The sequence below is a fragment of the Anas platyrhynchos genome, chromosome 1 (assembly GCF_047663525.1).
Source record: "Anas platyrhynchos isolate ZD024472 breed Pekin duck chromosome 1, IASCAAS_PekinDuck_T2T, whole genome shotgun sequence".
NCBI classification, from domain to species: domain Eukaryota; kingdom Metazoa; phylum Chordata; class Aves; order Anseriformes; family Anatidae; genus Anas; species Anas platyrhynchos.
The window spans coordinates 96,257,594-96,272,387 of NC_092587.1; the positions used below are offsets into that span (position 1 = coordinate 96,257,594).

The 14,794-nt window shown below is 37.3% G+C and overlaps 1 protein-coding gene across 2 annotated transcripts in view; it reads left to right on the forward strand.

Annotated features, from left to right (window-relative positions):
• The window catches only part of CRYBG3 (crystallin beta-gamma domain containing 3), a 93,097-nt gene that overhangs the window by 66,319 nt on the left and 11,984 nt on the right, over positions 1 to 14,794 (forward strand). For both annotated transcript variants that reach the window (XM_038183867.2, XM_072025067.1), the window contains 4 exons: positions 2,150 to 2,276; positions 3,318 to 3,350; positions 7,437 to 7,546; positions 8,098 to 8,224. In XM_038183867.2, the coding sequence (XP_038039795.2) occupies positions 2,150 to 2,276; positions 3,318 to 3,350; positions 7,437 to 7,546; positions 8,098 to 8,224 (397 nt within the window). The remainder of the gene's footprint in view (positions 1 to 2,149; positions 2,277 to 3,317; positions 3,351 to 7,436; positions 7,547 to 8,097; positions 8,225 to 14,794) is intronic.

Here is a 14,794-nt window from a genome sequence, read left to right on the forward strand (position 1 = left end):
TAAGTCTTATGCCTACACCTTGATTTGAATCTGGGCACTCTAGTTACTAGAGAAGGATTGTGACAATCCTCCAGAAACTACACAGGCTGTAGTTACGTGACACAAACACTTCGGCAATAATACAGAGCATTATCATATGGAAGAGGGATTTTAGGTATGTTAAGAACTGGGATACCTTATGGGACAGGTGGAGCCTGTACAAAAAGGATGTGTTGTGCCTTAATCATGATAAAGTCAGGCTGTAGGCACTAAAAATTAAAATAGTTTTTAGATAATTATTTAAATTAAAAGCTAGGGGTCAAACCAACAGGTGTTGAAGAGTATCTGTTTCAGGCTGATGAAACCTACAGGGTGGACTTCATTAATGTTCAGTGTGCTTATGTGAAGTCCAGGACAAAAGTAAACAGCACAATTGCAATAAATAAGGAAGGTAAATTAGACCATCTGCAATGTCTGTTGACAGGTATATGAAGTATTAAGTGATGAAGCAAGGACAAAGCTTACAAGTACTTCTATCCCAGTGCCAGAAGCCTAAAAAATACTGTGGGGGGAACTGGAATCTTGCTTGCTTGGCATCAAATGGCAGCTCTGATACAGCAGACATCACAGAAATTTACATGAAGGATAAGCAGAGGAGTGTTGCAAGGCTACCGACTGCTGGCCAGCGTGCATACCTTGTTGTTGGAAACAGCCACTGTGCTACAGGTCTGGTAGACTGCCAGCTTAACTCCATCTCCACAAATGGCTTAGGAGGGGCTCCCTGGGACCTACAGACTAATGAGTCTGGCTTCAGTCCATAGTAAAATGGGAAAATCTGTAAGATCATGGACTGCATGGTTAATCACAGTCTGTAGGGAAGGACTTAATGTGGCTTCTGTAAAGTCAAGTCCTGCCTCACTAAACTTCTGGTATTCTATGAGAAAATGGATATGCTCATACATTAAAGATGGTCCTGTAGACACAGTACTTAGAGGGGAAAAAAAAAAAGAAAAAAAGTCTTTGAGAGAACAGTAGAATGGTGTATAGTTTGTTAAAGAAATAAGGTTGTATGGAATTGGAAGAAAAGTTCTGTTACAGAATGAAAGCTGGCTGAAGTATAGGAAGCAAAGTATAGGGTTCATTGGGCACTTTTAAAAATGGAGAAGAGTTGTTGGTTTCTCAAGCGCTGGTGATGAATCTGGTTTTATTCAATCATATATTTAATGATTTATTCAGGAAAACTTGGTAATCTGGGAAAAGAAGCAAGCAGTGAACTCTTCAAGTCTACAGATGACAGACTAAGTTTTTATGAGCAGTTAAGGGTCACGTTAATGGTGAGGACCTCCAGATGGACCTAATGAAATTGACCAGGCAAAAAGGTGGCAGGTGGAACGTAGAAAAATGTATATTAATAAAAATAGGGACGAGTAATGTAAAAAATGCTTACATGGTGCTAAATTGTATGCTTGTAATTACGATAGACTAGGGAATATCCTCTAATATCCCTAATATAACAGTCTCGGTTTATGGGGGACTAATAGAGGAATGTACCAAGGAAAGTGTCCAGATTAGTGGCATCTCCCTAACTTGCCTCTACCTGTTTATGTAACTACTAAAGAACATGTGCAGGGCTAGATGGGGCCATTGGTCTCACACAGGGTTCCTTTCTTCTTTAATTGCAACATGGATAGTAGAGTGGAAGTAGTCTGAACTGGCAACCATTGCAAGCTTTTGCTTTATCTCGAATTCCTCATTTATTTCTCTTTCTTCTTACACCATTTCTCTTAAATTCAACTGGAAGTGTTGGAAGAAAGATTTGTCTTGGGGGAGGACGAGGAACAGGTAAAGATTGAGCTAAAAGAGATCAAAGAACTTGTCAATCAAATATCTTTCCTCTGTCCCTCTAAGTAAGGCATGATCTTTTTTCTGAATATAAATTTGATAGAAGGCAGAGACCCAAAGTGGAATCTTTGTCAAATTGTTTACATTTGCAACATAAAAATAGTAAATCAAGTGTGTGACCTGTAAGCACCTCAGATGGAATTTGATGTTACACTGTCAAATGAGCTTTTCAAGAAAAATTCCAGGGAAAATTCAACTTGCTAGTATATTCATTAAACTACACAGGAAAACAGGATGTTTTCAGTTTATTGTTTGTGCCATTTTCCAGATGGGTTGCGTACCAGCAGAAACATTTCTGTGGAGAGCAATATGTATTGGAGAAGGGAAAATACAAGTGTTTCTTTGACTGGGGAGGATCCAGTAAAATCATTATGTCAATTCGACCTATTAAATTGGTGAGTTGCTAGAACTTGTTAAGGGGAAAGCTTAAAAGAAAGGAGACCTGTCAAGTTCAGAGCATACAGGAATTTTGTAATTTGGGTTGTGTTGTTTAATCAGTTTATCTGTTTACTTGGAAATAAATTAAAGACCCTTATGGATGACACACAAATAATCTGTTCAGGATGGAGACTGGACCTACTTTTTCTGAAATGGACATTCTGGACCTTTCTATCTGTTAATGAGAAAATTGCCAGGGAAACTTTATAAAAAGAACCTCCCTTTGGCAGACTGCATTCTTGGAAAGAATAACCTGACCTGGAAAGACTCATTTGCCTTAAAACATAGTAAAATATAACATCTAATTGATAAATTCTCAAATATTTTTATACCCATTATCTGACCTGTATTATTATTGCGTAACAGAGCTCTGTAGTGGTGTTGTGTTTTTTTTTCATGTTTTCCACTAAAATATTTATAAGGTATATAGCAAATAAAAGGAGGAAAAATTTGTAATCCGTTATTAAATCCAAGGTAGGGCAACTTGACCAAATGGATTAGTGCCAGCACTGTCAAAGCCCTAATGCAAAGCAAAGAAAATCCTCAGTAATGAGTATATACTAAATGATAGTACTGCACTGAAAACAGAAAATTAACAAACATTTAACCTTATTTTGAAGAGCGTGTGTTGAAAGAGGTATACCAATATTATTTGAATTTTGTGTTTTTTCATGAAATACACTTAAAATAAATACAGAGAAATTTACATGGACTCTAATCCATGACATGTGAACTAATAAATTAGTTACATGAACTAAATAATTATGCAAGCTCTCTATGTGGAAAAGGACTGAACAACCAGACATGTTAGTCATGAGCTTCTAGGCATCTGATGGCAGAGGATGGAGGAAGAGAATTGTGCCGAGAGCATAGGAAGTGTGTGTCTCTGCTCCTGAATTTGTAGCTTACAAATTTCAGGAACTTGCAATGTGTTATAGGAAACTAATTGTAGTTAATTTTATTTGTTCATATGCATGTGTATATATTTATTATTGCAGGAACCTCTTGGAACGAATGAACCTCCACATTGGGTATGTTGACATTATATAACAGTCTCTAGTACTAAAACACATTTAATGATTAAACACAGGTAATGCTGAATTTATTGCTTCATTACTTCAGATGAATATCTCAGTATTATCATCTCCATATAGTAGAGCATTGCTTGAGGAAGCTGGTAAATGTGTAAAGGCTGTTTGCCAATGTTCTGTTCTTGGTTTTATTCCAGATCATACCCTTTAGTGTTCTGTACTTAAAAACACAAGCATTTCAGTAGGTTCTGAGTGACTTTGGATCTTTCTAGCTAGCTATTTTCCTATTCTTTCCTTCCTGTTTCTCGAAACTTTCATTCATCCTTTTCTTTGTGGTGTACATTCTTTCCATTCTTTTCTATTGCATCTGGTTTGTCACTATCTTGCTTTATGTATGAGGTGAAGAGTAGCAAAGTACAAACTGCAAAAAAATGAACTGCACTCTTTAAATCAGCAGGTCAATCAACAGGGGAAGTAGGGATTTTTGTCTTACATGTTGGTAGCTCTGCTTGTCATAGTCTTCCAAGTGTTGCATAGCTGCTCTTGTAGGAGTGTGCCCCACATACTCCATGCTTTCCTTTTCCTCCTAGTAACATAGGACCTTCATTGAACACATCTTAATTATAACAAATTTGAGATAATTCTTTTCTATTATACATTCTAACAATTTCCTTTAAAGTTCTGTCTGCCTTAGTGACAATTTATAAAGAGAAAAAGTAGTCCCTATAATTCACTTCAGTTTTCAGGACAAGTTAGTCTGGGGGTTGGCACTTCTGGTCTTTATCTTACAAGGTTGTGTTCCATTAACATACCTTTAGTGGTATCTTTCCATTAACATACCTTTGTGGTATCTTTCTATATCTAAAACCTGCTCTAAATGTTTGTGCTCGTCACCAAGGATGGTCTGTGTCTCCCACAATGTTCTTCCCTGACAGAACTCTCCTTCATTTCTGCAATTGTGGTTTGATTTTTCTGTCCTGGAATGGGTTGCTAGCATGGGTGATTATTTAAGTTGTTATATTGCTCTCCTTATGACGTCCTTTTAATTAAGCAAATTCAGAAAACTTTATTTTGGGAAACATGACATTTTTGAAAAGAGAGGGACTCTAGAACTCAATGAAAGTTTTAGAAAACTTAAGTATTTCGTCATATGGACATAATCTTGTTCTCTCTTCCTTCAATGAGTATAATAGCCATACACACGTGGGAAGTACATGCATTGTGTTACTTAGCAGGTTGACCACACCCTTCTTTTTCTCTAAGTACTCTAGTTCTACAATTTTATGATAAACCTAGGACTACAGGAAATGTTTCCTGTCTGAAGACATAATTGGTGTATTATTTTAGTCTTAAACACTGATTTCCTGCCAGACCTATTCATAAGGCAGTTTGCGGCCAAATTCAAAGACTTGCAAGTACATTAACAGAAAGGCCTCGCTAAAGGATACTAGGTAAAATAAGATAATGTGACACTCACATTAAACCAGTGGAATCCAAACAGTTGAAAATAATTTTCTCTCTGTCTTCAACTCTTCTACTTTTTCAGCATTTCCAAAAAAAAGTATTCAAGTGCTTTATTGCAGTTTTGCAGACCTTTAAGATCAATTAAAACCTCTGAAGTCTCAGTAAACTGTATTTATTGTCTTCCTGATTTCCAGTAATGTATCAAAAAATCTGCATGTGTGTGTGTCTGTGTGTGTGTATATACACAGTCACCTAAAAATATTGGTCTGTACCAGATTATGCTTTGCCTGTTCTATTCTCTAGTACCATTCTGAATCCCATTTTAAAAAGATGCTGTCCTGATTTATTACAATCCTGATTTTAATAGGATTCTGCCCTAAAACTAGGGAAGGAAGAACATCATTCATATTGCTACAGTTCTTTTAGGAAGGGAAGTATTTTGAGTAAATTTTTGTAAGGAAAAAATTCATAATAAGTATATATATAACATATATATTCAATAATAAGAATAAGTAGTAGTAATGGACAGTGTTTCAAATAAATATAAGCATTTTCCCATTCAAAGTTAATGAAATGTTTCCATGTGCGTAACAGTCTCTTAGTTGAGAAATTCAAAGCATGTTGCGTATGAACGTAAGCATCCTAAGTACTTCACCCTTGAATAAGCCATATACCAGTTATTTTGAATGATTCTGCCTATATTCTCCCACCTTTAATAACCATACGTCTGAGTTAGGGAACTGTGTTCACTGTCTAGGGGAGAGTGTCTTTTTTCCACATAGGTTTTTAGTTGTTATACAGAAATGGAAAAACAACTAAATTTTCTTTAATCTTTCAGTAACTCCCCTGACCTTTTACTCTTGCCAGGCTCCATAATAAACAAAGTACATATGATGCAAGAATGACTGAAATCATCAATTCCAAAAAGCCAATCATTTTATTTTTTAAAAAGAAAACTTCGTCATGTCCAGCAAGAACAAAGCCTCTTTCATTAACAGTTGACTTCAACAGTTTAGGAAGCAGAGAGAACTGCGGTGATAACGTGTTTGAATTTCCAGCATGCTGTCTGTTGACTTTTTAGGAAGCAAAACCTTATAAAGTGACATCAAATCCTGATAGCTGCCGTTTGATACTAATTGCAGATATGTAATGCTGTCACTGAGGGGCTGGTACTTCATCTTAGCTTTTGTGAACTGAAGACCATCATTCATGACTAGATGTATTCTGAATAAAAATGAGTCACAGATCTTTTTTAAAAGTAGAAGTAATTTTTCAAATGCATAGCATCTGGCCTATGAAAGAAAGACTATATGTGCATATATTCCGTTATAAAAGACTTTAAGGTATGTGCATAGAAAATAGTACATAGTTACAGCTTAAATAGATGCTGTGGGATATTGCAGTGCAATTATATTTACAGAAAAAAAAAATTGTTATGCTTTAGCCATCATATTGTAGCTGATCTGTTTTCTTCAATTTTTAGTTATATCATGCAAGGCCAGGTTAAGCCTTTCTGGTGTTTTTTTTCTTTTTTTTTTTTCATTTTCTTTTTTCTTTTTTTTCAGCAAGAAATATATTCATTTCTTTTAAAAACATAGTCTGAAGTTTTCCATAAAATCATTTGCTAATTCTTGTGTTTGGCCTTCTCTCTCGGTACTGGCAAGAGCATTTCAGTTCTTTTCTTTGGCAGGAAGCTAGGCCAGTTTGGGGCATAATGGGGGAAGTAGCTCTTGCAAAAGCTGTAGTGTTTTTCTTCCATTACAGAATATGAGCTGTTCTCTTGATAAAGTTAAATTTTGCATTCTTTTCCAGCCTCTCTTTTGGGCTTTAAAGTGAAATTCACTTCAGTTACACGGTGGTAATCCAATGGTACAGAATTCTAAGTGACTTTCACTATAAGTCATAGGCTATATTATACTTTTTAAAAAAAATATTATTATTTTAACCTTTTTAACTGCAGTACCTTCCATCGTATCATTTTTCAGGGTGAATTGAAAACATCTTATTGTGGGTATTGCTCAATGCGGCTGGAAGTTCTTCTTCATGACATGTAAAACTATATTAGGTGAACTTCATATATTGATGGTGCATCTACCAAGCTGCAGCCACTTGTCCCCAGAAATTCTCTTGCTGGTTCTTGAACGAGAAACTACCTGTAATCACCGTGGTCACAGAAGATTTCAAGGCACTTAGTCAATAGTAGCCCTGTATCTTTTGACCAATGATTTCCTTTCCTGTTTTGAACCCCGGATTACTGAGAGTTATCTGCAGTTCAAGGGTGCTTCAGATGGAATATCCTTCAGTCCTAGCCTTCTCTTCAATCTGGGTCTCCTACTGCATTTGAACTTACATTTGATACCACTGCATTAACATCACCATAACAGTGTTATTAACATCATTAGCATCAGCTTTCTAAACCAGGAACAGAGATGATTAAAACAAAGTCTTTCTAATGAAGAAAGCAGCTATAGAAATGTAAAAGAATCCCTGAGAATTCATTCTATTTATTGTATCTTTGTGAATTGAATGGATACATAAGACCACAGCTATCTCTGTTTACATTAACAGCAATGAGTTTATTTCCCTTCTAGTCATTGGCTTTATTTTGTTTTGTTCTTGTAGCTCAAAGCTTTCAGTAATACACATTTCCAAGGAGCATGCATAGATTTCACAGCAGAAGTTTCTGATTTCACATCATTCATACCATGTTCTTTTAAGGTTCTCCGGGGATGGTAAGTCTGTTGTTTTACATGCCACCATTTTAAGTAATATGATTTTTTTTCCTACTGTGACTTTATTTAAGATCATCAAAAGTGCATAACTCTCAAATTTCAAATTGTCAAAAGTGTATAACACACTCTGATCATATTCCATCACATCTTAGACCCTTTGTCTTGCAGTATAGCTCAGTAAGTGTTGTCCTGCTATTGATTTGGAAAGTATGCTTTTGGCTTTCCCTGTGGGAAGTGGACAGTTACTGTGACTTTTTTTTTAAACTCCTGTTAGCATTTATTCCAGACTTTAAGAACTTCCATGCAGGAGAGATATCTGCATTCCATTAGTGTTGTTCAAGTCTGAGATTTCTGTATCACATGATTTGGTTTTGCTGTTTTGGTTGGTTTGTCACATAGCCTTTCAAGCCACCTTCATTCAAAGCTTAACAAGAACAAACAATTTTTTTTAATTCCTCACTTCCTTAGCAAATATTAAATCTTGAAAAAAACGTACTGTTAATAAGCAGCTAGAGCTGCTAATCTTTATTTTTGCTACATTATTCTTACAGTTGGCTCCTGTATTACCAAGGGGAAATTGCTGACAATCACTGTGTGCTAGAAGAAGGCCTCTACGTTGACCTCACTTCCTGTGGCTGCCCAACTGCTACAATCAAATCCCTCAAGCCTATTGAATACGTAAGGACGTTATTGAAAATAATAATGCTTTGGAACTCTTCTCCCAGTCAGATGTCTAAAGCAAGTGCTTGTGTTAAACAAACTCCCACTCAAGGAAAAGAATGAAGGTTTTTTTTCTTGGCTTATGGGATTTTGAGGTTTGGAACAAGTCAGGCTGCGTGCACACATGCACGCATTTACTTGTAGGCACACACTCCTGGATGCTTGTGTGTTCTGGGCTGAAAGTTGCTGTCATTCATACAAGTTGCATTGTTTGGTGTTTTTCTGACTGAATTTTGTAATGCAGCTCAGCAAGCTTAGTACACAGTGAGATGTTACTTCTTGACATGCTGTCTAAGCATATGGGGCTTCTTTTATTAGGCCTACAGCCAAGGTTCATTCTAAAAGCAAAGTACACACAAGATATGAAAACTGAAATTACATGTTAGCATGTACTTGCCATTATTCTGTTTAATTTACTAACTGTTCTGCAGTTTCTTTTTCTTTTTTAAAAAAGGGGGTTTTACCTCCTAATGGCATCTCAAATTATGGGTCACTCAGTAAAGTGGTATAATACACCACATGTGGCCTGTGATTTGTGTGTGACACGTCAGATAGTCCAGTCCAAAGCTCAGTTCTGGCATCCTCTTTCTTAGTGACTCCTGATACACAAGGCAAGTACTTATTACACATGCACACAGTCTTCATGTGACCTGCAGGTCATGTTGGTTGTACTACCCAAACAAAAATCTTGAAGTCAAGTGACCAATTACAGCAGTAAGCTGAGATACAAGGTCCTTTATGGCCAAGAGATTGAACAGGAATGCATCCAGTACAAGATAGATCTAGCTTTTTTAGATCTTGCTGTAATTCTGCCCATAGGACGTATGCCTATGGAATCTTCTTGTCATGTCTGTGCCTTTGTCCCATCTCTCAGTAAGCTCCTATGCGAGAGCACAAAAGATAAGCCGGCCATAATGCTGTCACTAAAAGAGAAGCAAATACCTTCTCTGTCCGCTTCTCTCCAGCACTGACCAACTTCACCAAGAATCTTCCTCCTTCCCTGATCACAGAGTACAAACTCAATCTATGTGGCACGGTGCCCTTTTCTGTAGCTTTTACGTAAGTAGGCTGTAAACATTACTTAGTACTTGAAGTAAATTGTGAATTTAAGTCCTTTTTTCTGCTTGTGCACATGTTTTTTTATAAAATAAAAAATAAAAAACATCAAAAACCTTGGTGGGAAGGATGTAGAGCTCAAGGCTGAGAGCTGGTCCTTTTGCTAGGTTACACAGATCAAGCTGCATTGATGTCAGTGGGGCTATAGCTTTCCACCTGCTGAGAGCCTGTTTTTCAGATTAAAGATCTCCCTTTCGTGGTAGACTTTTGTGTTCTGCTCTTCTAAATCAGAATGAAGTTTTGACACAAAATGGTAGATCTCATCCAAATTCCCCAATGTGTAGTCTCACAGGGAAGTAAGCAGGCAGCCTGGCATAGTAGAAAGTTACTGGCAGCTCTTGATTACCAATGGCCAAGCCCTGGGAGAAGTGCGTTTGGCAGGCCATGTGTGGAAATCTTATGCATATCTTCCTGTGCCTTGTATGTAGCTAGCACCTCTAGTTCAGTTCCTTTCTTGCAAATCGGAGACCTTGTGTTTCTCAAAGTCCGGGTATTTAGCAGTGTAAAATGCTAGTGAGCCACACCTGCTTTACAAATAGAAATGCACTCATCGACCCCTAACACATTGTGTGTGCTAATGGTGCAGGACGGTGTTCAGAGGCATTGTTCAGCACAGACGTGATGTTAAGCACGCAGCAGTAAGTTTGGTCAGTGGTCAGAAACAGCCGTAGTTAATTCTGTGCATTGTCCACCATGCACTGTTCTTGGAACAGAGCCCTTTTTATTACAAAATATTTCTGTTAGCTCATTCAAGAGAGCAGCAAGTGTATTCCCAAGTGGAACTGTTGTATAGCATTATTGAATTCTGTTGTAACATTGGAACCCCTTCCATTGTTCATGTTTAAATACTAGCCCAATTTGAGACCTAAGGTGTGTATCTATGATTCTATAAGCTCAATAGCTCAGACGTATGAGGAGAATGTGTAACCCTGATGACAAGCCCTTAATGTTCTCCTAGCTGTTCTGAGCATCTAGCACGTGGAAATGCCTTCAGTGTAACATATTGACTTTTCACTTTAAACATGCAACAGTTCAAGAGGCCTTTTTAGATGTTGTTAGCTGCCACAAGATTCCTGAGCTCTCCATTTTGGAAGGAGGACTGAAATTATTTATTTGTCATGCTTCATCACAGTATATACCTTTATGAGCTGATGGGAAAACACTCTTAAGATTTCAGTGGTATTTTTGTGACTGTATGAGGTAAGACTAAAGCCTTAATCTATATGAAACAGGGTAATGACTTCTGCAAATCCTTGATATTATTTTTTCTTTGAATCAAACAATTGAAGAAAAGGAAAGGATTTGAGTAAATAGTTTGTTCACAGGAAAATGAGGTCTTGATGCAAGCAGAATATTTGTAAATACAGCAAACGGTTCTAAATAGAAAAAAAAAAAAGATAATTATTTTCTTAGAAAAGTAAACTTTTGGATTTTTATTTTGAAAATTACCAGAAATATAGTTCGCTTGTTAAAGAGATGAATTGCATTACAAAATAAAAAATGTTATTCCACATCACTGAGTTGGCCCAATTAAAATAGAAAAAAAAAATCAACTTTCAGAGCAACACAAAATGAGTTTAACAAATTAGGATAGGAAAACAGGCTCAGACTAGTGATAGTCTGATTTCTTTACTGTGATAGTATTTTAGTTGGGCTAACTTTTGCTCTAACTTTTTGCTCTTGGAGGGATGCCTTATTGGTTCTTTGCTGAAAAACTGAGCTCCTATATAAATATGGCATGCTGCCCCAGCCCTTCCCCTATTTCTCATGAAATTCAGATTGACATGGTTCCACCTTGGTTATTTCTTCTTTTATGCACTAGCATCATAGATGAAGTAAGCGCACCTTTGAGAACAATCTCCTCTACTGTTTGTTCAGGAAATAGCAAAGCACAGTTATACAGGTTCATAAGGAGAGTGGGGAAAGCATTCCGTAGTCCTTGGGCTGTGCTTCTTCAGTCATTAGTCTATTTATTTTTTTTCTTTTCTCTGGGCTTGAACTGATTGAGCTATTTTACTGACTGCAAACCAAAGGTGGTTTTGATATGCTTGAAACTGAACTGGGAAATTGGAATTTGCCTCCCTGTTCCTGACAGAGAGGAAGGCAAGAATTTTTTACAGTGAGCCAAGATAGGAAAAATGTTCTTCTCTGAGTCATATAATACTCAAACTAAATATTTAGGAGGTCCTACCAGTTAGTTTTCTTCGCTGCTGTTCCATTTTGCTCAGACTGGTCTGTTTTGTCCTTCTGGGAGTTTTTTTGTTTGTTTGTTTGTTTGTTTTTTTGGGGTGGCATTTTTGGTTTGGTTTGGTTTTTAAAGCTATAGGTTAATAAGAGGTTATACAAAAGAAACAAAGCATTTCTGTAGCTTGATAATGAAAAAAATATCCTTTATTTTCCGTAGTCTGTGAAGAAAAACAGTGCTGCAGTACCCATGTACATGTATTAATCTAGATTGTAAGGTAAATAATATGTTACATTGCCTCATTTCTTCAGAAAAGGCTTTCTTCTGAAAAGTCCAGAGTCTTTTTCATGTATTATTTTATAATGGGGAAAAAAGTGCTGAAAAGTCCTATCTCACTGTTACCCATTTCTTTAAGTGAACAGGCAGTTATTTCAAAAACCACTTGCAGTACGAGAATAGATATCTACTTAGCAGCAGTAGGAATGTTGAAATTCATGTAGCTTGCCTCTCATTGTCTCTTTTCATCTACAAATGCAAAATCTTTTAAAGAAGTGCTCGCTGATGAAATTTTCTGGATTTATTGTTGATAGGCACTGCACAGGCAGGTGAAAGCATAGCACAGGTTAAGGGTTGCTGCATTTGCAGCAGAGGTGCAGGTTTCCATACCTGCGTCAACAAAGACTTGCCTCCTGCACTGCCATGAATTCAAGAAAAGCAAAGTATGGGCTGCTACCCTGGTGGCAAGAGAGTGGATGAAATCAGCTGGTACATTTATAGGGCTGTGGTTACTTATTGGGGCATTTGTCCAGTGTTTGTTGCTTGAAAAGCTTTGGGGATGGAGATGCTTACAGGATGTTCTTACAAAATGGAGTTCAGCTTTAGTTCAGCCTTCTCTCAAGCATGTTATTTCGTTAAACTCCCCATAATATTTGATGTGTTGTATGGATAACAGGAATTGTTGCAGTGGGCAATTAGTTTTCCTTCTAAAATGTTAACTTCATCCTTTAAGGATGAAGTTTGATTCAACTGGTTTAACTTTAAATTAAACCAGTCTTACAGCTTGTCAAACAGAATTCTAGATTTTTTTGCTAAAAACAAAAATGAGATGTGGGTTGTAGGTTGTCCAATGCCTTTTCTTTCTTTCTTTTTTTTTTTTTTTTTTTTTTCCTGAGGCATTCCTCATTCTTCCTCTGATCAATCACGATACTTCCTGTATTTCTATATTGCTTATCTTTAAGTTAAATACAGGTGTTAACTTATCTTCTCAGCATTCCTGTGAGGTAAATAATAAAATCAGATACAGAAAGCAATCAGTGTTTCCCAGGGCCAGGTCATGAGTCATCTGATGTGGCTGGGGCTGGACCGTGGGTGTTCCTGTCTTCCAGCACTGCATTCATTTCCCTCAGCCAGGCGTCCTTCCCACACCGAGGGGAGTAGCCAGTCGAGCACAACTTCAGCAAAGACAGTTGAACATAATAAGCTAGCCAAGACTGAAAAATAAAGATTTTTCCAAGGATGTTATAATACAGCTATTGAAGCTCCTCCAGTTAAGACTCTGGCAAAGGCTGTTTGCAGCAGGTCAGCAGGGCCGCAAATGGTGAAATGTCCCAGCCCTTGTCGTGACGGGCTTGGAGTCACGTTTTAGTCCTATGGATTTCTTTCTTTGTCTTTATTGGGTTTTCCCATTCAAATTTCCAAAATCTATGTTTGCCAAAAAAAAAAGTGGAAGTATGTTATGGGGGTGTGAGCCCTTCTCAGTGGTATGATTAGTAATAATTTTGACAAAATTTCTGATTAAAATTATACATATGTTATCTTTAACTAAAACTATAGTTTTTATTAAAAGTATATGTGCAAATCCCCACGTGCACTCGCTTTTCAGCTGTAGCACCTTTTGGTTAACTTGTTTGTACCTCTACACTGTTTTATTTCCATGAATCAGGCACCTAAGCCTTACACTGCAAAGAAAAGGCATTTGAAAGGAAGCTCACCTTGCACTGATCATTGTTTAGTATCAAATGCTTCAGGGCTGCTTTTGCAGTTTTTTTCTGAACTGCAAAAGTATAAAATTCTGTTCTGAATTGTGAAAAATTTGTGGTGCGCAGCTTCTCTCCATTAAGTGAAGGTGGAAGTCATGCAGGGGAAAGTCCAAGCTGAACTAAACAAAAGACTTTTACTGTGCTGATTTCAATGGCTTAACTTTCAGCCTCTGAAATCACAATGTGGGGAGGGAAGAAAGATTTGTCATTTTCCTTGCACGATAGGGTGTATTAACCGTAGATTACCACACCTGTTAAGTAAAGAATATCATTGTTCTTAAAAGCTCACAAGGGTGCTTCTACCTTGAAAATACTATGTAAATACAGCCTTCCTTAATCACTGTCCTCTTGAATATATTAAATATTTTCAAGTTTCTCCCTGAACACTGACACTGGCCTTAAAAACAGTAAAAACAAAACCTTCAACTCTATTGGTGTGGGTGTAAGCAAGGCAGTTAGCTCCTTAGTGCACAAAGATCAGATTAAATTAATTTCTTAGTGCTTTATCATTCTTGCAATTGGCAAGCGTTCCCCAGAGGATGTCATTTCAGGTATTTTCCTTGAAATGACTATGAAAGGAAGCCAAGGTAATCCTAACTTAGATGTGGGACTGAATTGCCAGTTGTGAGTGAATGTAGATGCCTTTAGCTCACCTTTCAAAATTGGGGACTGGAGTCCATCTAAACTAGTGCCTTGCTGTGAGGTATCCCCTCTTGTATTCTATGCCTGGTTGCCCTTCCTCTGGCCCTTCAAGATACACATTTTTCCGTGGTCCATCAGGACTGGGCCTTGGTGAAATACGCTGATCAGCTTGTCTATCGGTGATGGCTCTTCAGCCTGAAAACGGGTGAAAATGCACCACAGCGTCCTGCAAGGAAGGTGGCAAGCAAGATGTCTCTGTAGGAAGTGTAACAGCATAGGCTCAAAACCTTGTTTTTTACTGTTGATAGTTTCCATGGAGCTAAGAAAACAAAATCAGAGAAAAAAGCCAGGCCAAGTCACTGCTGCCAGCTGTTGGTGTAAAATGGTATATATAAAGTGAGTAATCAGCTCGTTGCTCTATATTTGGTTATGGAAATATGAGAGCTTCAGTGCTTGAGACAGCAGCATGTGTTTTTTTTTCTGTGCTTCACATTTGCACCAAGACCAGTGAAGTCCTTTTGGGTCTCACTGGAAAGGGTGATATCA